Here is a 26,844-nt window from a genome sequence, read left to right as displayed (position 1 = left end):
TCATTCAGTTCATTATAATTTTCAGACTGGAACAATTAGAACAATTAGAAAGGACATTTCTCAAGGTGTCTCCGACTTCGGGAATATGAAATACTCGTCAGCTATAATAAGGGAGATCAAAGAAACTCAGGATAGTATCAAAATATTCTGATAATCTCCAGTATGAGATTCGCTTTGCTACTCGCTATGCATAATATGCCCGGCGACGTCGATATCTCTGTACAAGATGTACCCCGGTCACGGCGAAGGAATGTCGCTAGTTTAGCTAGTTTGAGAAGTGTACAAATGTTAGGTATCTTCGTCTAAGACGGATGAGAATAGAACTATGCTACAATTACACACTAAATGTTTGGGGATTTATGCTTCTGTAATAGAGATTCCTCAGGATTCCGGCGTGTCTGTTGGGAACACGTTGCACCGTCGTCGTGCTGGTGCGCTCTGGAGAACTATGAGAATTTCTCATTTGCCCAATGGAGGCTGCCTCGCAAGCAATCACACACAATTGCAAAGTCCAATGCGCCTCTGACCACTTTAACTCGCAGCAAGCAAATTTCGCGCGAATTCGTTGCTCATTTTTAATTTGCAAACTGAATCGACACTGCGCCCATTTTTTGATTTAGTTACTGTAACGCCTCCGATTTCTCTGGGATTGTGTTATCATCTGACGCATTACGAACGAAACACGACCATATTAAAATGTGAAATGAAAATGGATGAAAACAACGTTCGACGCTCTGATTGTAAGCTAATGTTTATTAACGAACATACTCCGGAGTCAAAGCGATAGTAGGAAGAACGTTCGAGAAAGAATTGTTGCGAGCATCCCAGAGAAATGAATGATATTATACAGTGTTTGAAACAGAAAATGGGAATATAACAGTTGTGAAAAATAACAGAGAGTTTAGAACCAGATTACGTATCAGTCAGACCTAATTATGCTCATTCCGCTGGAGCCTTTTGTGCGAAACCCGCGAGTACAGTTGACCGAAGTTGCGTCGGCGTATGCAGATTTCAGCAATGTCTAAAGTTTTCAAAACAATCTCGGCGACACACGGCAACTATTTTCGCGGCTCGCAGCCCAATTTGCCGCGAACCCAGAGGGGCCATTACCAGCCACTCGAACTAGGAATAGCGATCAAAGTTTAATTGCACCCTTATCGAGCAGTTATACCTGCTAACAAACTGCAACTTGCACGGCACCAATTGCCGTGACGAACTATTTACTTCGTTGCCGCGCAAATGTTCCGGAGTACTAACGATTTACTCTCGCTGTAATGATTGTATATTGCTCCGTTATGTCGCATTTGAAATCGTACATTCTCCGCCGCAACTGGAGCTCGTGACAAAGGGTAAGAAAGATTGTGTTCGCACAACGAATAAAAATGTTTCGATGGGATGCTGATCATTTATTGGTCCTGCACATCGAATTATACAGATCGAATTTACAATTAATCGAATTGATCGAATTACGAATGTACAACATTTGGGACAAATGTATCGAGACAGTTATTATAATTATTCACCATTCTCCCTTTCGAATCTATTTATCCATGATTAAATCTTGAGTAAATTAACAGATTCAATCCGTTTTTGTGGAATACATACGCGCACTTATCAAACAATCAATCGAAATAATGAAATCAAAGGCAGAACGAGGGAGTCATTTGTTTGAATACATTCGCTCGGCACTACATACGTTAGTAGATTGTTCAGCGAACAAAACGAATAGATCGTGTGGCTTTGATATTGTGTAGATTCCATCGAAATTCCGTGTATACCATATAGATGTTGTAAATAGTGTCATTCTTACCATACAGTATAGTTGGAGAGATAAGACATCGTTTGATCTTAATACAACTGTAAAGATTGTGCCGATCACATTTATTTATTTATTTATGCTCGTGGTGATAGATTCGCGAGTCCTGAGCAATAATTTTTCACGTGTAATAGAAATCGTCGTCGATCATTGGTGTAAAAACTAAATCTCGATCGTATATTTATATGCTATATTCATAGTGTACAGCGGAGATAAGTAATAAAACAATCGTGTTTAACCTCCTGAACATTTTCGCGCGATGTTCTCGTCTCGATCGCGGTTCGACGTGTACATATGTATATGTGTGTGTGTGTATGCATATGAATGAACACATCCGAACAAAATTGAAATTAACAGCGTAAAGTTAGAGAACTTCTGAGTACATAGTACTCAAAATATCGTACACAGTGTCACATAAGGAATTTAGTAATCGCACGTTATTTCGTACTTATAGGTTTGTTCGCTTTGGAAACGCCTAGTTCCGGAACAAACGGAAAATGTAAAAATATATATGACAACGTGCATCAAGCTTCTCCTCAAATTGCATGAAGACGACGGGTAAAGCTCTGGTCTCAATTATTTCGTTTCTCATGGACCCCATCGTTTCATTTGACTCGTTTCTGTTGTCTTTGGCGGTATATATCGTTCGCGGGTGGTGGTGGCAGGTCCTCCTCTTCGCTATCGTCACCACCTAAGCGCGTTCTTCTACGTTTTGATCCGATGCTGACTCCGTCATTGCTCTCGTCAACGATCCAGTGCACTGATTTCGCGAGGTCGAACAATTTTGTGTCGCATCCGTTATCCGCTATCGGTAATGGAGCTGGAAATCGAGCGCAACAATCTTTGTCACAATAACTATTGAATTGCTTAATAATCGAACAGAGTTTGGATTAAATAAATATGTAGAGGACACAAGAATTATACCATGGTCTGGTAACTGAATTCTGTTGAAGACATCCATGAGCAAATCCACCGCTACAAATGGTCCCCTGAAACAACCAGGTGGTGGGAGCATGGTACAAAGTTGTGCTGCTGCTGGCGGCAGCGGAAAAGAACCACCTAAACAACCGAAAAATTTAATATTATAGATCACTTGTGAGTATGAGATGGTCACTTTAGTAGGAATACTTGCCGGGAACTGGATGTTCTCCAGGCAATGGGTTCACTTTTGGTTTATAAGGTATCATTTGTGACAAATCAGGTCTAGGTAAAGATGCTATAGCTTCCTCCGGATCTGGAATTCGCGGTAACACACCAGCGGTACTCCTGGTAACGCTGGATACTTCCATGTAGCCTATAGATCTCAACTCCATTGGAGTACAAGGATACAAATCCAAAAACTTGTATCTGTCTACTAATTGTGCAGTTTCCTTGCCTTCAAATTCTTTAATCTACAATTGAAAATAAATTAAAATTGTCAGTAAAAATTCGTGAAATAAAAATTGAATATTTTATTATCAGATAGACTTTTTATACTTTTTCTAAAACCGCACTGCGCCTCTTTTCGACTTTAACAATACTAGCCAAATCTCCAATGTTTGACTCGAATTCCAAGAAGCGATTCCATATGTCACTGAAAGAAAGTTTTATGCTGTTAGTTATAAAATGAAATTATAATTTATTATTTGTAAGTATTGACTACGTACACTGATTTCTCTGGTTCTAAACTACCGGAAGATAAAACCCTCTCAAACAGAACTCTCGTGTTATTATCCTCTGTAATATGAAACAAAAAGTTGTAGAGAAATATACGAAAGAAAAATTTTATTCACAAGCAAGTTCGTGTATCTTACCATTTAAATGCGATAAGTAGTCGATGTAACAAAGTATATAATCAGGATTGTCTGCAAATTTCTTTAAACCCAACTCAAATATCCGAAATGCAATATTTTTGTCTTTAGTGCAGTAATATTCCATTAAAGCGGCAGCAACGTATACATGGTGTTTGCATCTTGGATCTTCTCTGGCTCTTTTAAAAACTGTTCTAGCTGATTTTATACCCTCTGCACGTCTCGCAAATTTCATGTATTGCACATATGCCTGTAAAACATGTATTAATAATATTGTTACATTAAAAGACATGTAAGTGTTGAAATTAAAGAAAAAAAAATTAATACTAACTAGTGTGGGATCGATATCGGGTATGTCGAGGAACTTTTGATATATTTGATGAACTTTTTCGTATTTCACTCTTCCTTCCTCAAAATCTGCGTGTGCGAAATATAACAACATATTCTTTGATAACAGCGTGCTAGTTGCCCTTTCAAACATTGTAGCGGCTTCGTCGCTTAAATTTTTTGCAGCGTTTACATCTCCCTTCTCCGTTAGTATCTTTGAACTTAATTCTAAGAAATGTGCTGCTTGATGCCAGACTGCTGGATGATGACCCAAGCACAGTAAACACTGTTCGATGGCAAACATTACTCTTCTAGCAACCAATGAAGTGTCTTCTGTTCTCAAGGGATTACTGCGCTCCCACGCAATATATTTTTTCCATAATTCAACCTGCGTAGTGTAATGCGAATTGCATACTGATGAAACGTTCCTTCTACAACAAGATTAGAGAAGTATACCTGTTTAACTTCTTCCGGATGCCCAGTTGGAGGCACACTAGGAGCGCTTCGATTTAATCCTCTAGTCACAGCTTCCAATTCCTTGGCGACTCGTCTCGCGTTCATGTAATCTCTGGAACGCTCAATTGCCATTTTCTCTGCAATTATTGGGTTAATATTTTGTTCAAACGCCATATAATCTTTCCATAATTGTTCCATATTTATCATAGGATTCACAACACCGCGTTGATATACCTATAATTTGTAAACGTTAAGAAAAACAGTTGCATTACATTGACATCACATGTTTCTACGGATTAATTACCTTGCGAACTGCGCTAATCTTTTGATTTTCAGCGTACGAGCCAACTGCCTCTACGCTTTTCAAGAACATTACATAGTCGTTCCAAATACTATAAGAATGGATATCCATCCCAATTTTGTCCAATGCAAAATCGTATGCTTGTGCCATTTTCTCCCTATGAATGTATTATTGTTTAATCAATCGTCATAATGAATGATGAAGTCCTTATAAATATAAACACTTACTTATACGTCGCAAGACTGGCTTTTGTTTCTTTGACATAAGAAAGGTAAAGTTTCCACAACTCAATATTTAAGATTTTCATGAGGCACCTTTGGAAAAGCTGTTAGAGAAAAGAAGTATTTTAGAGGCAACATCAGAAGACAACATACCACCAACATGAAGTTCACTTGAATGTGATCACAAGAAACGTATCTACCACCTTACTTACCCAACAGGCAAGTCTTTTATTTTTATTACACATATACATTTAACCATTATTACTAAAATCAATAAGAATCACATCGAAAAGATCAGGAAGCAGAAATTCAATAATTTATTGATGCAAAATTCATAATACAATCACTACAACAATGTTTGTATATAAATGGGAGAAATAATAATGCACCAATGCATCAAGATAGAATTGGTTTATTACATAAACATATAGTTTATCCGGTAATAATTCAGAAAGAAATTTTTCTTCAGACACGAGATTGTAAAAGTAACATAAAACAGACCCCTTAAAATAAAAAAGTCTCTTTATTTTTTGCAATCGGGGTGATAATATAATAAACATTTGACCTATGTGGGATCGAGAAATGAATGATCCCGAAACATGACAAAAAAATTTAGACAATTCGAAGCAACATAAGGTGACATAAATATTTAACTTACTAATCGTGACTTTGTAATATAATAATTACAAAAAAATATTTAAAAACATATATCACCTTATGCTACCTCTGTGTATGTTTCACAATAGTTGAGAATATAATCTTAATATATATCTCAAATATTGTTTAAGGGGAAGGTAAGTTATGTAATTTCTCAAACTCATTTGGGAACTAAAAAGTACACTACCATGACTTTCTCTATATCATTTGTGAAAACACAATTGCAATTGCACTACTTTACTATTTGTGAATATTTGTTTTTGATTATTTTATTTTGTAGCATAACCAATGGAAGTTGTACACTTTAGTTGTACTGTAAATTTTATGCCATAACGAGTAACACGATCCAAGCACAGTGAAAAGTGTGTTTGCAGGAAGGAATATAAGGCTGTTAGATTCAGGAAGCTGCCTTCATAAGTTGAAGTATGCGAACATTATACCATCTCTACCATTTGGTATGTCAAGTTTAATGCATTTGCTACATGCATTTCTAATAATATAGTATTCAACAAAGAAAACAACCTCCCAAATGTATCAACAGATCAATCATTAATCAATGAAATATTTGCTTATGGTGAAATATTGTTTTTATTCACCTCATATAATATGCAAAGTGCTCAGAATCACATTGTATGATAATATTCGATCACAATGGATTAATAAATCTGTTATCTGTAATCCTACCGCACTAAGAAAATCAAATTAAAACTTTTTAAATATACCACTGTTAAGTAAGAAATTTGCCTATTTCATAAGATGGGTGTTACTTGAAATCTATAAATTATTCTTCATTATTCATAAAACATGCATTTAAATATAAGTTTATATTATAGGGAAACCTTCACTCAACAGTCTTGTTTCAATTTTAATACTGAAAATCGTTTGTGTGTAACTTCAACTGAGCAATTTAAATAGTACACATAACTAGAAATTTAACAATATAAAATAAGTTCGTTAAATTTTGAAACTCGGACAATTAATATTAACATACCTTTTCCACCTTCTCAAAGTTGCGCATTTTCATCTGAAACATTCACAAAAAATTATAAAATATAATTTCATCTTGGTAGGTAAACATTGATCTAAATGGATCGTTCGATAGTGATTCTATTATTTTATCATCTGCGTTACATGTACATGATAGTTGTAATGGAAAAAAATGTATAAGCATTACCTCTTGTTCTATATAAATTTTCCAGTAACGACCAGCTGAAGGAAATACTGTAACGAGCTTCTCAAACACTGGCCTTACTTCTGTGATAGGTCTGTTTTGTGCTTCCCGAATGAGGATGCTCCATGCTTCCAGGTCATAAGGCGATTCATCTACTGTCTTTTGAGCACGTTGCAATTTCTCGTTTCCCCAGTCCTACACGAAAAGATCGAACGAAACAATTAATTATGCACAACTCCGAATAAAACGCAAAATACATTGCCACAGGAAATTGAGGTTATGTTACGCCCACTATGAATTATCCACATATTATAGAATACACTTACGAATTCCGTTTTATCGTCGGTCATTTTCTAATACTTTCGACGTCGTTGGTGCTCTGTAATAAGAAAAAAAAACTTCCACGTATAAACGACAAAGACAAGTGAAAATTCTCCAACAGCCAACTCACAACTCACAATTGCCTTTTATCTCGAGAAAACAGCACAATCCAAAACTTCGATTGCGTTCGATCTATCGTTCATATAGATAGGCCAACGAGTTCTAATTTACGACTGCTTACACTACGACTTACGACAAAGAGGAAATGAGAGTGATCACGATATTCACGATCACGTCCGGGATTTCGGAGTCGCCAGTATAGTGTTGCCCCCTACCACAAACGAGATAGGAACAGACCAATCAGTGACTAGATCTACTTTGGACCCAGACCCAAGTATTATTTTATAAACATAATAACTGCATAATAACAAACATGTGTATATCCAAATTTTTGGCCATTTTTCCAATAATATATACCCTAAGAAATAAATTTGGTAAATTTCTCAGGGAAGCATCTTTACAATTTTAAATTATATAGAATCCATCATTTTGACGGATCCCGTAAAACTCTTTCAAAATTGGACCCATGCAGCAGCTTGAGTTTTTCTGAGACGTTAGTTTACTAGCTAATGTGTAAATAATTTGTTTTCCATTGTTATTGGTCCAATTACAAAGGAAAAAATAAAGATCACGAGTTTTAAATTTTTCATCTGTGCCTATGTAATGAAAATTTAAAACATGTATAATGTATTTTGTAAATCTAAGTAAGTTATATACATGTACAAAGTTTCATTGAAATCGGTTGACGCATAAAAAAGCTATGGGCATTGTAAGATGTAAAAATCTTTGAATTTATATAGGATTAATATATTGTAGGATTAAGTTTATGCGTTTACCATGTTGGGAGTCCGAAACTTGGTCGTACTTTAGTAATTGCTCATCGAAGAGGCAATAATACGATTCCCATTTATATGTATACCTGCATACCCTATTTCGCATCTCTCCTTGCGCCGCACAGTGGGGAACAGTGACTTACCTCGCTCCAAAAAGAAATAACTTTCGATAGAAATGAGGTAGAGCGATGAATTTTTTTAAAATTAAAGCTGAAACTTTGCAGAATATGGGAAAAATAGGGAAATTACGGTACGAACGGTTTTTAACCTTGAGAAACTTTCACAATTTCCAGAAAATGTGGTTTCTGCGTTACCACGGCAGAAAAAAAATTTTTTAATTTTTGCTATATATCATTTCCCGTAGATTTTTCCACGCTGATTTCAAATCTGGTCTCAAAATTTGTCTACGACCTCTGGTTTTTTCAAGAAATCGATTTTTGTGACAAGAAATTAATGAAATCATGTTTTCGTTGAAATGATTTTATGACACACTAATTTGAACGTATGTACATCGTATTCTCATATATACAACACAATATAAATAATAATAATAAAGTATTTGAACGTTTTAAGTTACGAAACACATGAAGCACCTCACATCTCGTCATCACTTGACATATCGCTGACATTACTACTGGCACTTTCTGCAGGCTCTGTGTAGCTGTAATGTATAATAATATGAATTAGATATGTATTGTTCATAATTATACTCTTATTTATAGAAGAAGGTGAGTACTTAATCTTTTTAACTTACATATTTTCATCGACGAAGTTTCTAACTTCTGGTGCAACTTGATTTCTTCGATAGAATTGTAATCGATCTTTTATTAAGATCAGTGATATTTTAGGATCGGTTAACTGTACTGCTCGATTAAAAACGTCTAACAATCTGTTTTTTCGATTATTTATGCCATGACTCGTATAAAGCTTATGCCATGACTCGTTCGCATCCTCTGAATAGTACGCTATTGGCAATACAAACTGCTGTGCTATTTCGCAACCATGTTTTAATAATTTATGTAACGTTGGGCTCATTCGAGCCCATGGAAATAGTGTATAGTGGAGACAATACGTCTGCCAACAGAACTGTTCAAGCTCTCTTATTTTTAAAGGCTTCTTACACTTAAACACTGATAATATTGTCGCAATATTTTTTACAAATTGAACATCAATTTCCAGAGCTTCTGCAAATATTGTTGGTTTTTCGAAGCATCTTCTAGCGACATTGCCAGTGTTTGTTGTGCCATGCCCTTGTAACACTTGGTCTACTCGAACACCAAGTTTGGCATATATATTATTCTTTACAATAATTTTTCTTTCTTCAAATTGCTCTGAAATCGATAAAAAAGTTTATTTTCATATCATTTCTATTTTCTGCATCAATATTCTTTTTCTTTGTATTCTATAAAAATGCAAACTTACCTCTGACGCTCCTTTGCATATCCCACGTCTTTAGATTTAGTCTGTAGGAAATATGCAGCAGATGTTCGAAGGCTTTTATTTCATCATGCAAGAGCCCCAAACCAAACTGTAGCGCAGATTCTCTCGGCTCGAAATTATCGCTGAAATCGCTAAACTGATGTGTGGTACGTAAACATATTGGACATCTACTGCTTGTGGTATTTCCTACAATGGTGTTTATGCATTTTCCGTTGAATAATGTTTGCGAAACTTTGTAAAATATTTCCACTTTCTTCCCATTTTCCATTTCAAATTTGTGTTTGTTAAGAAATTTAATTTGCCGATTTAAACGATTATATTCTCGAAGAATATTCGAATCACTTTCTTTTTCTAGAGCAATTCTTAATGGTCGGCAGAAGCGGGTGCTCTGGGGTGTCGGATTAATCCATTTACACGTCTCGGATGGGCTCTTCAATTGTATGATAATCATACTGCTTACAAAAAGTGTCTGATGTGTGTTTGGATTTTCATTTTCTTCATTTTCATAATGTTGATGTGGATTGGCATGGCCAGATGAACTATCAAATCCTATAGTGGTAATTAGCTGTAGATTACTCAAATTCTCTTCATCCCACTGTAATGCCACTGAATTACATAAACGTTCAGCTGTCTTGTTTAACATGTCCTGTAGTGGTACAAGCACTTCTTTTTCCGATTTTTGATAATTTTTTGGCTCGCATTCAATCATAGCTGATTTTATCATTGGATACGATGGATAAACATAGGAGCCTCTCGATCTCGAATCTTTCACCAACCCGTAATATCTACTTTTGCTATAATCGTATTCTAAATAAAAAGCTAATGCTGATTCCTTCGTGTGACATGATGGAAAATCTTCCTCTGTAATACTTCTTTCCGAATTTACAACAGTATTATTCCTGCTCACCCGCGCAGCTGATTGTATTATGGATATGTTATACGTACCATCTGTCAATAGTTCATGAGCCCGCCTTAGTACCGTACTTCTTGAGGCTCCTTCTATCGACACACGCTTTCTACCGGTGCTTCTGTTAATTACGCTTCTCTTAGATGGGCGACCACGACCGCGACCGCGACCGCGACCACGAACACTACCTCGTTTATTATCATTCACAAAAGAATTTTCACTATCCATATTTAATGAACCTTGTAACAAAGACTTGAACACTCACTCAGATGCAGACGTCTTTTGCACCGCGGACTTTTTCTTCCTGCCTATTTATCGTGATTTTCGGAAAGGCGTAACTTTTCCAAAGATACGATCGAGGGCGGAGCATTATTTTGGCGGGGGTGGGAAATCCCGGTAGTTTATGGTGGTCGCTAGCAAGTTGTAAAAAAGGGACTTTTCGGGCCCGCACGTGTAGCGCGATCGAACAGGCCCTAGCGGTACCTGGCGGTACCCAGTTAATACCTTTATGACATGGTTATTAAATTTTTTTACGCCCGTAAAAGTAATTTCTCGAATAATTTGCCATCCTGCAGACACCGGGTAAGTTTTACTACCCTAGACTAGGTTTGGGGCTTTTGCACGACGAAATAAAAGCCTTCGTACATCTGCAATGTCGCTAGCAGATGCTCCGAAAAACCAGCAATATTTGCAGAACCTCTGGAAATTTATTTTCAATTTATAAAAAATATTGCAACAATATTATTAGTGCTTAAATGTACCTTTATTATTTCTTTTTGAAGCGAGGTAAGTCACTTTTCCCCACTGTGCGCCGCGCACGAAGAGGGGTATGAAGGTAAATGCTAATCGTTTTATTGCCCCTTCGCTGGGTGTAATTACTAAGGTACGACCAAGTTTCGGACTCCCATTTATTCGATTGTAAACGCATAAACTAAATGCCTAAATTGTTATTTTAAAGTAGAGTTCTAGACTTCTACGGCAACGATGAAGTCTAAGAGTGGGCGAAGTACCTAAGCGGGGAAAGAGCGCGTGTAGCTCATGAGCTACATATTGGAACATTGGAACCAGGGACGTATATGAAAATACCGGTATATTTGCATATATTTACCTGTAATAATTTCGGTTTTTCCAATATATAGGATACCGATATATGTACATATTTGGTAACACATTATATATTTAAGAATATCCTTATAAACCGCATTTGAAATAATAATAAACAAATGAATACAAAGATTCTATGGTTAATTAGAGACTTTTATTATTAGTATAAATGGTATAAAGTCGAATACAATTAACAAAATCATGTTCCGGATGACGGAGCAGATACATTTCTATTAAACATAATTTCTTTCACATTTTTTTTATTATATTAATTTATAGAAAACTCAAGAGCAACGTCAGTAGTGTAGGTATCAGAAGATATTTCCTTGATAATGAATATGCTTGAATATTATACAGTCGCCACACTCCTATTACATCCGGGTTTTGTACTTAAAAATAAATACTATCACCTACTGAGAAAAATGACCTCTTTACTTCTTTTTTTTTATACATTTGAAAGGCACGATAACGACTAGGTAGAAGTAAATGATACGCCAAAAATATTTCGGTCTTATGAAGAAAGATTCCTCTCGTGCTACTTATTCAACAAAATAATAGTTAACTTTGATAGTAATCGACAAATTAAGGTTTGTACGATGTGCAAGTATATAAATGCAATAAATTGTTTCAATCACTGTGAAACATTTCGTTAAGTTTGATTTAACCATCATATATTACAGAATAGTTGTCTTGTTGCGTTGTACATATCTCTAAATTACAGTAATACCCCAAACTTGTATACAAATATTCTTTTTGTTATGTAATTCCACGATTCCTAACTATTGAGAGCTACGATACAAGTGCACAGTAGGAACTCTTTTTGTTTCTTAATCGTTGTCAAAGCTTTTCAAACCATAAAAGAAAAGTTTCCCAGGGAAAATGATGTTTATGTTATCTCATTCAAAGCGAATTGAACTATATTGTGAAAATATGGAATTGCATTGAGTTGAACATTTTCCTAGTATACTATTGTATTAAAAAGGTTAAATCGATTTATGCATAAAATCATTTTACGATTGTCAAAGTTTTTACAAACATAAAAACATATTTTACTTAGCTACATTATATCATAATTACATTTACTTTATATATTCTCAGCAGGAAAATGTTGTATATTCACACACATTTTGTATCATTTTCCCACTCTCCCCTCGTCTTAGGCTGCGCTCACAGTGGCACCGATATCGGCAGATTCGGCCGACGTCCGACGCATCTGTCTCTTTTTTCGAGCGCGCGAAAAAGAGACAACGTCGGACGTCGACCGAATCGGCCGATATCGGAGCCACTGTGAGCGCAGCCTTAAGCGTGAAATAACTGCAAACCATACAAAATACTAAATACGTACACAGACTATTACCAAATCGTGTACAAGTTTTGAGGTATTATTGCGTAAAGTACTAATGGTGTTGTGAATTTCTCTTTTTCATCTCTTCTTTATTTTCTTAAGCAAAATATATATATCAATCAAGACATTTTTTATATGTATTCCTTATATGTGTGTATGTGTCGACAAAACTGGAGACTCTGTTATTTGAAATCGAATCTCGTAAAATGTCTTCCTGTACCTTTCAAGCATTTTTAAACGTGCTGTTGTTATTCTTAAGATTACTTTTGTGGACTTGTTTTTACATAAGGCGACAGAATTCATCTCCCTGTGGATCGCCCTGGAACAGAAAAAAGAATCACATCTCTGTAGAATAGATTAAATACGTATGACATATCGATTAACCCAGGAAGCGTAACGCAACTACATACAATTATTACGCCATGTTCATTAGTTACAACATTTTTATAGCACGGATTAATGAATGTTAATCGTTCATGTTGGGGACTGATGAAGAAAATTAAATCATGCGTGTTCATTTGTGCATGCATATAAACATGTAAATATATACACACACTATAATGTGTTCACGCATGTACATGATTCTTACACTCTTAACTTTATAGAATAAAATATTATTCAATATGGTTGATAAATATAATTTAGAGTGCCCAAATCTATCTTCAATCTGACTGGTTAGCAATGTACCGTAGAAATACCTCTGATATCACGTTACATATGGTACCAATGATGATGTTTCGATACCGACAGATTTATTTATTAATTTATATACCTAAAAGACAATGTGGTTAACTAATGAAATGTTCACATTTTACGATCACATTATCTTGAAACACTCATGATGTTTTAGTGAAGCGTGAGCATGAAAATAAAATGCTGTGAGGAAGAAAAAAAAACAAAGCCAAATAATTTCTTGTACTTGTAGAGCGAAGTATATTAACCATCATCGCCTATTTTAACGACTGATAAGTTGAAAACAACTTACATAAATCGACCCATCAGTACCGTTCGGTCGCTCAGTTAATATGGGTAGAGATATCTTCTCTATGGAATAAGAAGATGGCGTTGATAACACACACCCCGAATTTATCATATACTTATTTTTCATATATGTACCAATAAAGCTAATAAGAAATAAACCACGGAACTTTCGAAAAGAAATTGTGTACTTCAAATTTGTTACTAATACTCCAAAAATATTAAAATATTTTATAGCCACATTGTCTTCGTTAATTAAGCTTATAACAAAACCGAGGAGGACGCTACAAACTTTTGAGTTAGCTTTCACTCTACACTTTCGCGATCAATTATGAAGTTTATAAAACAAAAACTATTGATTCTAAGGAAATGTAGCATTTTAATATCTCAACTGTGTGATTAAAATACATAAAAATTAAATTATTTATGTACCTCTTGATGGTGAAGTTCCTCAGACGATCTGAAACCTAAATTTTCTCTATGCCGAGACACGGATGTAGACAGTTGCTGCCTTTTGCATTCTGATGTGGCCATTTCCTATGTACAAATTAAGACATTTTTAGCATCTATTATGACATCGATAGTCACATATTAATTGTAACGATTATGACTTACTTCGCCTTCGTTATTGAGAAGTTTAGTTGTCATAGTATCTGCTGTGAACCACTTCTGACTTTTCATAACAATATTTGACGGTGGTTCGTGGGAAGCGCCAATATCTGAAGACCATACCATGACAGTTGCCCCTGCTTCTATTTTGGCAGTACGGTGGAATTTAAACATTGTTTCCAAGGAACCAGCTTTGCGGATAATTTGCCATCCACTGAGACCTATTTCCTAGAGAAGAAAGAAATAATTTATAAAATTAATATTATTGTGTTCATAAGATGGAACCAGTAACCACATTTCCATCTTATTATATTCACAAAAATATTTACAATTTACGAATGAGAGATCATGTTTTTGTTTGAAATGCAAAAGGTAACCATCATTCTGCTTTATGCAGAACAACTATAAATGGCACGTTTTATGTTCATCTTACTTTGTTGCCTTTATTGGTAAGTTTCACGAATCGTCCTTGAGGATCAGCTTCTGTGATTTCTACATCCCCTCTAGCTGATCCACTTATACTGTAATCAGTGCTACTGCGTTCTTCGCTTTCTTCTAACAATGTACGTTTTCGTTTGCCTCCTCTTAGTGGTGTGTGTCTTGAAGGAGTGCTTCTACCACTTGGTGCTGCTGAGCTTGACTGCATAGGATGAATATTCAATCTGTGAAATTAAACGAAATCTATTAATTATGCAAGCCTGGAATTTAAAATATTAATAATTACATATACATTATTGGTATAGTATTTATACATTTATGTTAAATTACCTTGCTTCCTCAGACTCCAAAAGTTTACGATATGCGGCAATTTCCAAATCAAGAGCTACTTTAATATCCATAAGATCTTGATATTCTTGCAGTTGTTGAGCCATCTCATTACGCATACGTGATAATTCTGCCTCCAGGGATGCCAAACCTTCCGCATGGCGTGTCCTCTCATTTTCGCGCAGATTTTCTAGATCTCTGCATAAAATATTATATAACGATTACAAATTGATACAATGAATTAAGATGAAGTTATAATATGTATTATATAAGTATTACCTGATTCGTGCATTAAGAGCATTATTAGTTGCCTCAAGTTCATTAATCTTTTGATTAAGTCCCTCGATCTTCGTTCTTGTCTGTCTCAACTCCTCAACAGCTAAACTGGCAGCTCCACTGTTGCGCTGAGCATGAGCTGCCAAATTTTTTATTTTATTTTCATATAGTAATTCGATTTCTTCTCTATTAACTCGCATCTGTCCTTCATATTGATCTCGCAATTCTTGTAAAGAGTTTTGGAATTTAGCTTCATATTGTTCAGCAAGTCGACCATCTATTTCCGAGATTTCAATCTGAAATATTCCATAAATTAGATGAATCATAAATTAAACAAATTTATAATATTCAAAGGATAAGTGAAATCAATATTTTATATAAGTAATCATTAAAGAGAGGATTTAAGATACAAACCTGTCGTTTTGTTCTTGTTTCTGTCAATTCTTGTTGGTAAATTTGATCTTTAAAACTGATGTCTTCTTTCAAACTCTGAATATTATTTTCCAGAACTATACGTTGTAATGTTTCTTCGCTAAGATGTTTACGGGCATCCTCTAATAGTGTTTTCAATTTTTCTACTTCATCTTCCAATTCTTTCTCTCTTTCAGCTAACTTTTTACGGTCTGCTTGAGAATGAGTATACTGTGATTGCAAATCATTGTAACGAGTTTCGTATAATATTAAATTTCTTTCTGCAACTTGCAGATCTACAAGTTTTTTATCCAGTCTGAAAAAAAATGATTAAAAGTTTACAAGAGTTATTAACTAACTTAAATAAAAGATTTGATATCACAATATAATTTAGTATGTCTTAATAAATTCAAGGTTTGGCCTTTTAACTCAAATTAATTTGGTAAAATATCTAAACAAAAAAAAATGTTATTACACGTGCATGCACATACATTATATATGTATGTCGTATACAATGTGTTCGTTCTTTCAATTTCTAAGTTCTTCATTAATATCAATCATTCATGCATAGCGCAGCAATTTTAAACAACGTGAAATTTAAACCGTACGCAAAAGGAATGAATACTGTAACAAAATTTCGATCATTCACGAGATTCCGGCAGTCACGAAGAAGAGGTAAGCTCGCGTGTTTCTATTTCAGGCAACGACCCACATCGAGAATTTTTTCCGCCGTACTGTCTCGGTTCGACTTAATATTCCGTTACCCTAAACCTTGCAGCCTATCAGTATTATCTGCTTGTATCATTTAAACAAAACAAAACAAAAGATTCACACAATGTTACTGTTATACGAAACATTTACGTAACAATAATGATGCGTGTAAGAAACGGTAAAACAAATGCCCAACATGCAGGTTTACTCAATATTGACATTTACGAGAGAGGAGCAGTTTATTAATTGAACATAAATTTCAAGTACATATGTCGAAACGTTTTCTCAAAAAAAAAAAGAAATGTCGCGTTTGCATTTCATACAAGGACATACGGGGTCTGTCGTCATCGCTATTCCTTTTATGAGAATCGTCTTTTTTTTCACAAGTGCTACAGATGCAAGGTTGGCATCGCACGCTCGCTTCGCGCGATGGTATCTCCAAGATAACTAAATCATTATTCCGAAGTAATTTTGAATCTTATCGTGAGTCCAAAGGAGAACTGAGAAAAAAGAATTAAAAGCGAGAAAAACGAAAATACAAAAACTATGAAATTCTTTAGCTTTTTTTACGGTAGATACAGAAATTTTAACGGAGCGTCGGCTACATGCTAACAAAAAAGTGAATAAGGCAGGGGGTATTCGTTGACAGAACCCCTAGCAGCGTCACCCAAGATGGCCGCCCGCTTTTAACCCGGATTTAGCTGTTATTCGAATAAATATTTATTTTAACAGCTTGTTATGTTATAATTGTCGATACAACAATGCAAAATTTAGATTGAATCGAATATATTGTATTGAACACATACGTCTCGTATGCTAAAAATCGTATGGTCTTATTTTTGTGTCGCGCGCCGCTTCATTGATCATAGGAAATAATATTTCCCGTTTGTTCCAGGATTCTACTCGTATTTTTATCGATTGCTCAACGCTCTCTGAAAGGAGGTCAATGTTTTCAGTCGAGGTTATACACGCAGTTGAAGATGACATCACCGCCGCATAGTATGCGTGACGCAATCGGTTGTGGCAACGTCACATTTCAAGTTAGGCACACCCAAATATTCAAAAAATGAATGGTTACACCCTTGTATGGAAACGTTCCTATCTTATGTACGTTTTCGTTTGAACCAAATAACACGATGCAAGTGCAGTAATTTTTTTATCAACAATACTTTTACCTTGTCAATATGACAGAGAGCTTTCATAAAACTGAACCCACGCTATAAATATAGTACGGTATATATATATACCTGGAAAATTCTTATCATTTCGCATTTACGACTTGAACATACTGTGGGTGCAATATCAATTCCGTTCGTCTCGATAACGCGACGTATGCCGCAATTCTTTGAATGAATGTTACATTGGTACGCTTGTGTGATAATGCATTTTACGAATAGCATATCTTACAAATGTAATCAATTGCTTTATACGTTATGTTTCAAATGTTTTAAAATCTATTGTATTTACATTAAATTTAAAGTAATTGGAGAGATTTCTAGTTAATACTTAATAGTTAATAATAAATAAACTTCCATTTAAAAAATAATTTTTAATGATAAATTTTAGAAAATTTGGGCAACTAAAATAAATACAAAGATACAATTTGTTAACACTCGTTATTTATAAAACCACACTAATGCTGGTACAAGATAAACAATGGCATGCATCTAATGAAATATTCATGCAGACATTTGTGATACTAATGTAACCGTTCTTTATATAGAAACAGGAAATCATAGAAGTATGTATAACATGTAAATATTTTGATGCTGTAACCAACAGAATGTAAGCAAACTTAGCTGCACAAGCACAAAATGCAATTTTAATTAAGATATATCGCGTGCTATGATAATTATTATACTATTTTCATAATATAAACTGTACAATGTATACAAAAAGTCACAGATAGCATTTGAAATACATAGATACAAGATAAGATATCTAGAAATGTGAAAGAATCATTTATCACGTAAAAATGACCTTGTTATCTTTTTTATTGTTGTGTCTTTCTATGAAGCCTAAGCCCATTCTGTTATTACTTTCCTTATCTTATAATCTATTGACATACGTTTCAGAAATCTATAGAAAAATGTACTATAATACAAAGTGTGTACAAAGCATGGATTACTATACACACTGTATCAAATTCGTGACAACTTATCCTATATGAACCGTTCGAACTAAAATATTTAATCAAACACAGAGTCTTGTGTAACAGACTCGAGAAACTGAAATAGTGTATCGACTAATACATTTGTGTTAGATGTTAATTCAACAAAATCACGAAATAAGAGGGAACTTACTTAGTTTTCAGTTCGTTGTTGCTATCCCACAATCGTTTGGTGTCAATCTCAAGTTTCGCTCGTTCTTTTGCGGTGTCATCCAACAATTTCCTTGCTTCGGACAATTCATGCTCATACATCACCTTTATGTTGGATACTTCGCGGGTGATAGTTTCCTTGGTGGTCTCAACCTCCCGCGACAATCTGGAATTTTCCGATTCCAAATGTCGCACTTTGTCGATATAACAAGCCAACCGGTCATTTAGATTCTGTAAATCCTGCTTCTCTTGAAGACGAGAGTAACGCGTTGGGCTCAAAGGACTACCCGGCCTCTGACCGATCGGCGTTGACGTGAATTGTGGCGACTGCACGCCGCTGCCCGAGCTCGTCATCGTGCTCTTCTTTGCTGCTTTCGTTGACATTTTCTCACGATATTCGATCCCCTTTATTGCACTATCACTGATCCTCACACTATCGAGTCATCAACTTGGTGCACGATAACACCGTGTCCGTGAAAGACGCTCAGAGCGATTTAAAAAAAGTACCGAAGCCCAATCTTCTTGCCTCAGTCAACGGAAGAACTGTTTAGCGATGACGCCAACGTTAACGAAGCAACCTCCTTACATCCTTATATCGCGTTAGTAAACGCAAGAGAGCGCTCTGATTGGTCGCGCTTGACTACATACTCGTGCCACCGACCAATTGCTCGTCATTTTCTTCGAACAGCGTACCAATGAGAAATAGTTTGCCTGTTGTAAAGCGCGTCAATCATAAAGATTGCTTTCACCAGAAATTCTACCGCGAAGAAACAACATAGGATCTGCAGTTAAAAATAGAAATTTCATAGGAAGCCATTTTATATATCTGTGTTTTGAAAACGAATGACTAAATAAATAATATGTTCACTTTGTTGTAAACGCAAGGACCGATCTAGGGGGCCGCGAGCAGGTCAATTGCTCAGAGCGGTAAATTTGATAAAATAACGAGAATATAATTGGGCAAGAACACATTTTTCAGCACATAAACATACTAGAAATATGCGTAAATACAAGATTTCCTCTCTGGTAGTAGATATATATAGCAGTTTTCAATTTTCAGTTTTCAAACATTCTTTTATAATATATTACGTGCTGACACGTACATCTTTTGTAATCGAAATTCTACATGTAATACATTTTTTCAATTAAAAACGGTTAAAGTAGGTATAACTTGATTCGCAAGTGTTATGAAACAATCAAATAAGTAAGCATTATATATATCATCTCTGTATATATATATACAGTAATTGCAGTAATGATAGCGTGAATTACGACAATATACAGGTTGTTATCATCTGTTCTACAATATATTTCATCCTTTACATAGTTCACAACTGTCTAAAAGAGTAAATAATGAAAGTATACGATTAAAAAAACTATTACACATAATCAATTGTTTATTTCTACTGCTCACTATTTCAAAATTGTGTAAATATTCGTTGTAAAATGCTAATACTTATGTATTTATACATATCCATGCGGTGTGTACATATGTACATTTAAAGTTCCGAAATGATCACTAGAGGGCAGTAGAATAAATTTTTAAAATGTCTGTGGCAACTGTGGACGTTAGTAAGTTTTTACGAAGTAATATTTAATTTATGTGAGGACGATTTAATACTGTTATCGAGATTAAACATAAGAGATGCCAAAGCATAAAAACATAAATATGTGCGATCTTATAGATTTAAACAGTCCTGACAGAAGGGACTTTATAAGTTGTAGACTTGCGTCGCCTTTGATACCTATTCCTACAGATACGAAAAACGGTAATTGTAATAATTGTGTCAATAATGGAAGTTCTCAAGTGACTGGAAAACGTGAGAGTTTAGAGAACAATCCTTTTGATATGGTTCTACATAAAACTACAGAGTACATCCAGAAAAAGGATGACCCATTCGAGGTAGTTCTGGAGAAGGCACTTAAACCAAAACATAAAAAAAAAACTTCATCTAAGACATGTTCTGTTGATTTTACCGATGACTATCACCTCAAACGAAAGAAGAATTCTCAGAAATTAAAAATGAACAAGACATTGGATGAAGCTTTGATCGACAAAGAACTAAGTCGAATGAATGTACGTGCTCATAAAATATCTAATGAAGGTACAGAGTTTGACATTCAAACAGATGGTTTAAAGTCCATAGATGCTCCTCTCAATTTATCATTATTAAAAAATAAAGTTGTTATACCTACTTTGAAAATTGAAAATGCTGATTTGTCTATTTTAAATCAATCATTAATGGATGATGTATTGTTCGAAGAAGAAATTGATACCTGTAGTGACAATCGGAGTAAAATTTCAACAATTGATTACATTCCATCATCTGTTGCCTTATTAAAACTGCCAGACCGTCAACGATCTTTTTCACAAGGTGACGTGTTACCAAAAAGGCCACAATATTTAAATCAGGCATCGGTAACAGAAAACAAAAGTGGCTTATCATCTCCACTTGATGTTTTAAATGAAGGCTTTCTGAAAAGCAGCAGCACTGGGAGTTCTCAATTTTCAAGTTTAACAAGTATTTCTTCCATAGCTACAATAAATTCTACTTGTTCTGTAATGAATCCATCTTTAATGTTATCAAATGGTACCCTGAATAGAACATTCTTGGAAAGCTGTTCATCTGAAAAATCGGATGATACGAATGGAATAAATTCTATGGTATCAGCTTTAAAGGGTTTAGCAAAACCAGTAGCAAATAATTTAAACAGAACAAGATCTTCTATGTCTGATTTAACAGACCGACTCGATAAACTTAAAGCAAGAACTTCAGAACTCTATGTTCCTGAAAATACTGCAAATAAAAACAATGAAATCAGCTCCAGCTTCTGTAATGATGTTAATGAATGCGTGACTGTGGTGGAGAAAAAAGAGTTATGTGATACAAATAACAGGTTAATAGATGTTGATTCATTCTCACCAGAATCAAATTATAGTATGGACCAATGTAAGAGTTCTATTTCAGACATATCGTCGGATTCGGTATTTCTTGTAAGTTTCCGCCACTGCTCGTCAAAAATGAAATAAATAATATTTACCTAAAATTTGCAGGATGGGAACAAACTCAATCTATCGATACTCCATGAAGCAAAACTTCTTGCTAGAACTTTTGAAGAGATGGCTTTAAAAACGAGTTCAGCATGTAAGTTTATATTATTATAGTTAATAAGAGATGAAAATAATGATACAAAAATCTATAATATTTATTTTATTATTTAGCAAGCACCGATGACTTGATTACCAGCAATCCATTATGGTTATCTGAGTTACTTCCAGCTTTTGATGATGAAGTTGATAATTTAATTGAATTGCCTGCATCTCCTAATATAAAAAATGTAACTTCAAACCATGGGAAAGTTATCCCTTATAAAGATAGTGCTTTACAAGGAAGCGCGAATAAAACGCCAAAAGAAAATATGAAAGATTTAGAGAAGGAACTGATTGATCCAATGCCTACTGAAAATCGCGTCTCAGCGGCGACACTTTTATTGGATCTTAAAAAATTGATTAAGACAGAAAATAATAAGGAGGCAAATCAATTACTGGAGAATTTAGAAAAAGCTTTGTGTGTCAACTGGGAAAGTAATACCGAGTTATTAAATACTTATCTTAATCTAACTAACAATTTAGCGAAAAGCCCACACAAATCAAATAACAATTTAGAAATAAAAAATGTAGTAGAAACTAATATGGAATGTAGTCAAGAAAATAATGTTACCGGCGATTTGTCAGCGAATGTTAAAGAATCAGCTTTTGGTAAAAATTTAAATAGTAACGATTCAGACATTGATAAATCCTCTGCTAATAGTCAAAAATGCTTAAAAGAAATTAGTAGTGAATTAAAGAAGTCAAACGACGAATTATCTATCAGTAACGAAAATAAAGAAGAAGAAAGTAATAATTCTTTAAATGAAAACGTCGTAAAGGAACTTCTTACAAATATAGGAAATTTACTAACTAGGCAACCTCAAGAACATTCTACAATTAATTTTCTTAAAAATTTTGGGAAGGTTCTACATTTGGTTTCTAGTAACGGTAATATAAGTGAAAATATAAAAACTGTTAATAATGATGTAGAAATTGAGAAAATATCGAAACCATCTAAATTAAATTGTGAAAATAAAACGCATTCTTCAGTTTTATCAAAATCTGCCAATAGATTGAGTTTAGATATGGAATCGAAAGTAAGTATTTTATTATAAGGAAACAGTTATAAATATAATTCAATTAAATCGTTTGTTTAATTTCATAGAAACAGCCAGCCATCCAATCTGTAACGAGAAGGAGTATCTCAATATCTCAAACTCCACCAATTAAGACTATACCAAGCCCATTATTGTCAAAAAGGAAAAGTGCAAGTCAATTCAAACAACTTACAAAACGGTTTCCTAGTGATCCTGGTTTTGTTGGTCCAATAAAGAATCAAAAAATTACTACAAATGATTATAAACATAATTCGTTGCGAGGTAATATTAATAAATCAATGTATTAAACGTAACTAAGACATTGTATGGAAATAATCAATTACTGGTGTTTATCTTTAGACAGAGAAACAAAGTCGGTTACGACTACGAATTTTGACAAAGAAAAGCCTACGGTGGTTGAAGCGGTTAAAAATAAGTTAAAAAAGAAAATCGGTGGAGACGTTATAAACAAAAAAGGTCCACTGAAAGCTGTCCTTCCTATAGGAAACATGCAAAAGAGAGGTATATCGATGTGATAATAACCTTTGAAACAATAATGATTTTTTAAAAAGAATGGTGTTAATTTTGTTGAAACATTTTTTTATTTTATAGATTCTATTAATAAAAAAATAAATCCGTCCACTGATACCACAACGCCACCCAAGACTCATAAGATAATTAGTAGTACACCTAATTCCATGGTTAATCAAAGCTCAGTAACAAAACCTACGCGGCCTTTAAAGCCCGTAGCTTCGTCAACACCGGATCCTCAAAATTCAAAAACAAAGAAAATACCATCGCAAACAAATAACGATGTAAATAAGCGGAAATTGAGGTGTGATATTTCGCCCATAACTACACGTGCCAATGCTAATAACAGTAATGGTGTAAGCTATAGTCCAAGAAGGTACGTCTATATATACAGGGTGTTTCGTAACTGGTGGTACAAGCGAAAAGGGGGTGATACTATGTACATGGAAAAATAAGTCGAAAGTATATAATAAAATTTTTTCATGTGAGGCTTTGTTTTCGAGTAAATCGACTTTGAATTTTCGCCGGGTACGCGTGCCATCATGTCTCGTTATAACGGTTCGCATTGTACTGTTTAGCGGTAAAAGTAAGACAGTAAGATGACAGGTAAAATAAACATTTCCGTTACACTAGAAGTGTTTATCAACATGAACTTTAATCGAGACAATGATCTACAGTGAGATCTGTTATAACGAGACGTGATCAAGTGCCCGCGTACACGGCGAAAATTCAAAATCGATTTTCTCGAAAACAAAACCCCACATGTAAAAATTCTATTCTATATTTTCGACTTATTTTTTCATGTGGTATCACCCCCTTTTCGCTTGTACCACCAGTTACGAAACACCCTGTATATAATTTATTTACATTTATATTTTTCCACAAGAGTTGCAATCAGGGTCTTAAACCGATACCTACAATACCGATATCATACCGGTATATTTACATATATTTACCGGTAATAATTTCGGTTTTTCCAATGTACATATAGGATACATTAACTGCTTCACGATCATAAACGAGGTATTCCGCGACTCGCATATCTTATTAATATAATTAATGTTGATAATTGTTAATTGTTAATAATTGTTAATGTTTAAAAATCACTTAATTTGTGGGAGGTACATCTGGAAGGTCTTTGGCTTAATGTTTTATGATGGCCATGGCAGATGTGTACGTTGTCGGTGGATAGTTTACCTGAATTCAGGGTCGCGATTGTTCCTTCGCAAGGAGGGTTTTACGGCGGAACGTATTTATATTGTATATACTTAAGTAATTTAGGTACCGTGCTTCTTGACAAAGCACTCAGGGTTAAGCGCAGTTCCTTTTTATTTGGGGCATCCTTTACATTGGAAAAACCGTAAAAATAACGGTATTTATTTCGGTTTTAGTAGTATTGTATATCGGTTCAGGTAGAATATCGGTTATACCAGAACTGGTATTTTAACGATTTCGGTTTTCATCCATTTCGGTAATATTTCGGTTTCGGTACAGCCAGTGTTGGGCAAATTTTATTTTAAATAATAAATAAACGTGTGATTTTAATTGCAAATAATAATTAAACTTTTTATTTGAATAAAAGTAATTTAAATAATTCCAAAAGTGATCTATTTATTATTCCTTATTTGCAAATAAAAGATTATTTATTATTTGGATTTAGGTAGAAATCAAATAAATAGTTTTTGGTCTTCTCTTATTTCTTGTATTTTGTATATGTATACAATGAACACATGCGCGTTTTTTGTCTGCTATAGCAACCTTTTTAGGTATATCGCCAGTGGTCGGGCCCGTCCGGAGGACCTAGCTGCCTATAAAAAAACACAATTCAATTTATTATTTGTCAATACAAATGATAATTGAAATTGTATTTGTAAATAACAATTAACTTTATTATTTAAGATAATTCATTTAGACTTGCTCAAACAATAGATAATGATTTTTGCTTTTTATTTGAATATCCGAATAACAAATAACTTGTTATTTAAATTTTTATTCTCTTGGCATAACACCGGTATGAAAATTTTAGTTAAAATGATGATTTATTTGTTTAAGGTTTGGCAAGATACCATCGCCAAAAAGGACAACTCCCAAGCGCTGTTCAGTAGATTCTAGCATTCCAAGATCTCAGACGCCGCCAGTCAATAAAAAATTAAATTCGTCATTCGACGTTAATCATTACGAGCGATTGACCGAGTCGCCGCAAGGTTCATTATGTAAAGTGTCAAGCTCGCAAAAGAATTCGCCGGTATCTTTAAAGAGGAATGGCAATAATACGCAACAAAGTCCTCTGAGAGTGAATAATAAAGTCATACATAAAGTGAAACCAGTAAATTTGGTATATACTATGTCTTATTATGAGCAAGCAATTCAGGAATATGCATATATAATTAACGATAATTTATTTCTCAACAGATCTCAAAACTTCGACGCCACAGCGTTGGTAATAATACAACAGAAAAAGAAAATAGCTATATCTAATTTATGAAAAATATTATTTCTTTTTATCAACGATGATTATGTAATTAAACATTTGGCGTGAGTACTTTTTACTTTTATAATTTTTGTACCTATGTATTTTACAATAAAATGTTCGTTTCATCTATAAAGTGACTGTATTACTTTTAGTAGGGTATTGTAAATTGAATTGTATCCCTTCTTTTGCATTATGTTATAGAATAAATATATACATTTTAGTACTACTGAAAAATATAAACCTACGCATTTAAAAAAGGACCATTGTTAAAACAATCGATTCAAAAGAAAAGATATTTAAACGCGCCACGTGCCGCACGTAATTTAAGATTTGCTTACGATCTGTTGCGTCAGATCCGTCTATCTGAAAACAGGCTTGAAAGGGAGCTACTCGGCCGGGAACGAGGACAGCAGCGCTCGAGAATGGCGATACGTCACGGTCGTTTCTGAAAACACAGACGCAGTGGCGTATCACGCGTAAATCATTGACAAACCTTCTTCGCGCTTTTCCTTTTCATTTCGATCAGCAAACGAAATACATTTGATTTCGCAGTTCACAGTACTGTTACATCCTCGTGAAATTCTTGAATTCCATAGTACAACGAATATCATTTAAAGTCCGTAAAAGATATCAAATTTAAAACAGAGGAAATGTACGAAATCTTCCGATAGAAACGGGGAATCAATACTCCGCGCAGAAGAGTTTTTATCTCATATAGTTCAAGCGAACGTTAAAATACTCCGGGAAGAGAATTCTACGGGAAACGTTCTCTAGGAACGGAATGAAATTATTCGAAGGGTAAAACGATTAAGTTCGGTGAAAGCGATGCGCAG

The 26,844-nt window shown here is 34.5% G+C and overlaps 3 protein-coding genes and 1 long non-coding RNA gene across 11 annotated transcripts; 2 read left to right on the top strand and 2 right to left on the bottom strand.

Moving 5' to 3' along the window:
- Positions 1-1,187: 1,187 nt before the first annotated feature.
- On the bottom strand, positions 1,188-7,386 carry Su(f) (cleavage stimulation factor subunit su(f)). 3 transcript variants are annotated; one of them, XM_076422217.1, is made up of 14 exons: positions 7,198-7,386; positions 7,066-7,118; positions 6,743-6,934; positions 6,560-6,592; positions 4,918-5,015; positions 4,694-4,847; positions 4,390-4,623; positions 3,938-4,321; positions 3,610-3,865; positions 3,463-3,532; positions 3,293-3,389; positions 2,949-3,207; positions 2,741-2,875; positions 1,188-2,657 (listed from the first exon to the last, which is right to left on the bottom strand). In XM_076422217.1, exons 2-14 carry the CDS (start codon positions 7,087-7,089, stop codon positions 2,422-2,424), a joined length of 2,172 nt encoding a protein of 723 aa, XP_076278332.1. In that variant the 5' UTR covers positions 7,090-7,118; positions 7,198-7,386; the 3' UTR covers positions 1,188-2,421. The 3 variants fall into 3 exon arrangements, with proteins under 3 accessions (XP_076278332.1, XP_076278333.1, XP_076278334.1); XM_076422218.1 differs by having other exon boundaries at positions 1,196-2,636; XM_076422219.1 differs by having other exon boundaries at positions 1,223-2,636; positions 3,610-3,856.
- Positions 7,192-11,687, top strand: LOC143208141 (uncharacterized). Of its 4 annotated transcripts, none has more exons than XR_013008850.1 (3): positions 7,195-8,203; positions 8,318-11,183; positions 11,262-11,687. It is a non-coding gene; the product is annotated as an uncharacterized LOC143208141 (long non-coding RNA). The 4 variants fall into 4 exon arrangements; XR_013008848.1 differs by having other exon boundaries at positions 7,415-7,824; positions 7,937-8,203; positions 8,318-11,687; XR_013008849.1 differs by having other exon boundaries at positions 7,438-8,203; positions 8,318-8,455; positions 8,527-11,687.
- Positions 8,413-19,396, bottom strand: LOC143208127 (lamin-C). Of its 3 annotated transcripts, none has more exons than XM_076422226.1 (11): positions 18,803-19,396; positions 15,792-16,104; positions 15,381-15,673; positions 15,105-15,299; positions 14,770-14,998; positions 14,343-14,564; positions 14,160-14,264; positions 13,735-13,793; positions 9,376-13,068; positions 8,708-9,284; positions 8,413-8,614 (listed from the first exon to the last, which is right to left on the bottom strand). In XM_076422226.1, the coding sequence occupies exons 1-8, from the start codon at positions 19,201-19,203 to the stop codon at positions 13,770-13,772; spliced, it is 1,782 nt and encodes a 593-aa protein (XP_076278341.1). In that variant the 5' UTR covers positions 19,204-19,396; the 3' UTR covers positions 8,413-8,614; positions 8,708-9,284; positions 9,376-13,068; positions 13,735-13,769. The 3 variants fall into 3 exon arrangements, with proteins under 3 accessions (XP_076278341.1, XP_076278340.1, XP_076278339.1); XM_076422225.1 differs by lacking the exon at positions 13,735-13,793 and having other exon boundaries at positions 9,376-10,999; positions 11,062-13,068; XM_076422224.1 differs by lacking the exon at positions 13,735-13,793.
- Positions 19,397-20,130: 734 nt separating this feature from the next.
- On the top strand, positions 20,131-26,164 carry LOC143208122 (uncharacterized). The gene is made up of 8 exons (XM_076422215.1): positions 20,131-21,814; positions 21,875-21,965; positions 22,043-23,007; positions 23,076-23,289; positions 23,368-23,529; positions 23,620-23,914; positions 25,591-25,873; positions 25,951-26,164. Exons 1-8 carry the CDS (start codon positions 20,465-20,467, stop codon positions 26,014-26,016), a joined length of 3,426 nt encoding a protein of 1,141 aa, XP_076278330.1. The 5' UTR covers positions 20,131-20,464; the 3' UTR covers positions 26,017-26,164.
- The last annotated feature ends 680 nt before the right edge of the window (positions 26,165-26,844 follow it).

This window comes from Lasioglossum baleicum, chromosome 4, assembly GCF_051020765.1.
Source record: "Lasioglossum baleicum chromosome 4, iyLasBale1, whole genome shotgun sequence".
NCBI classification, from domain to species: domain Eukaryota; kingdom Metazoa; phylum Arthropoda; class Insecta; order Hymenoptera; family Halictidae; genus Lasioglossum; species Lasioglossum baleicum.
The sequence above is the reverse complement of the archived record's forward strand: the minus strand, read 5'-3'. Positions and strand labels throughout refer to the sequence as shown.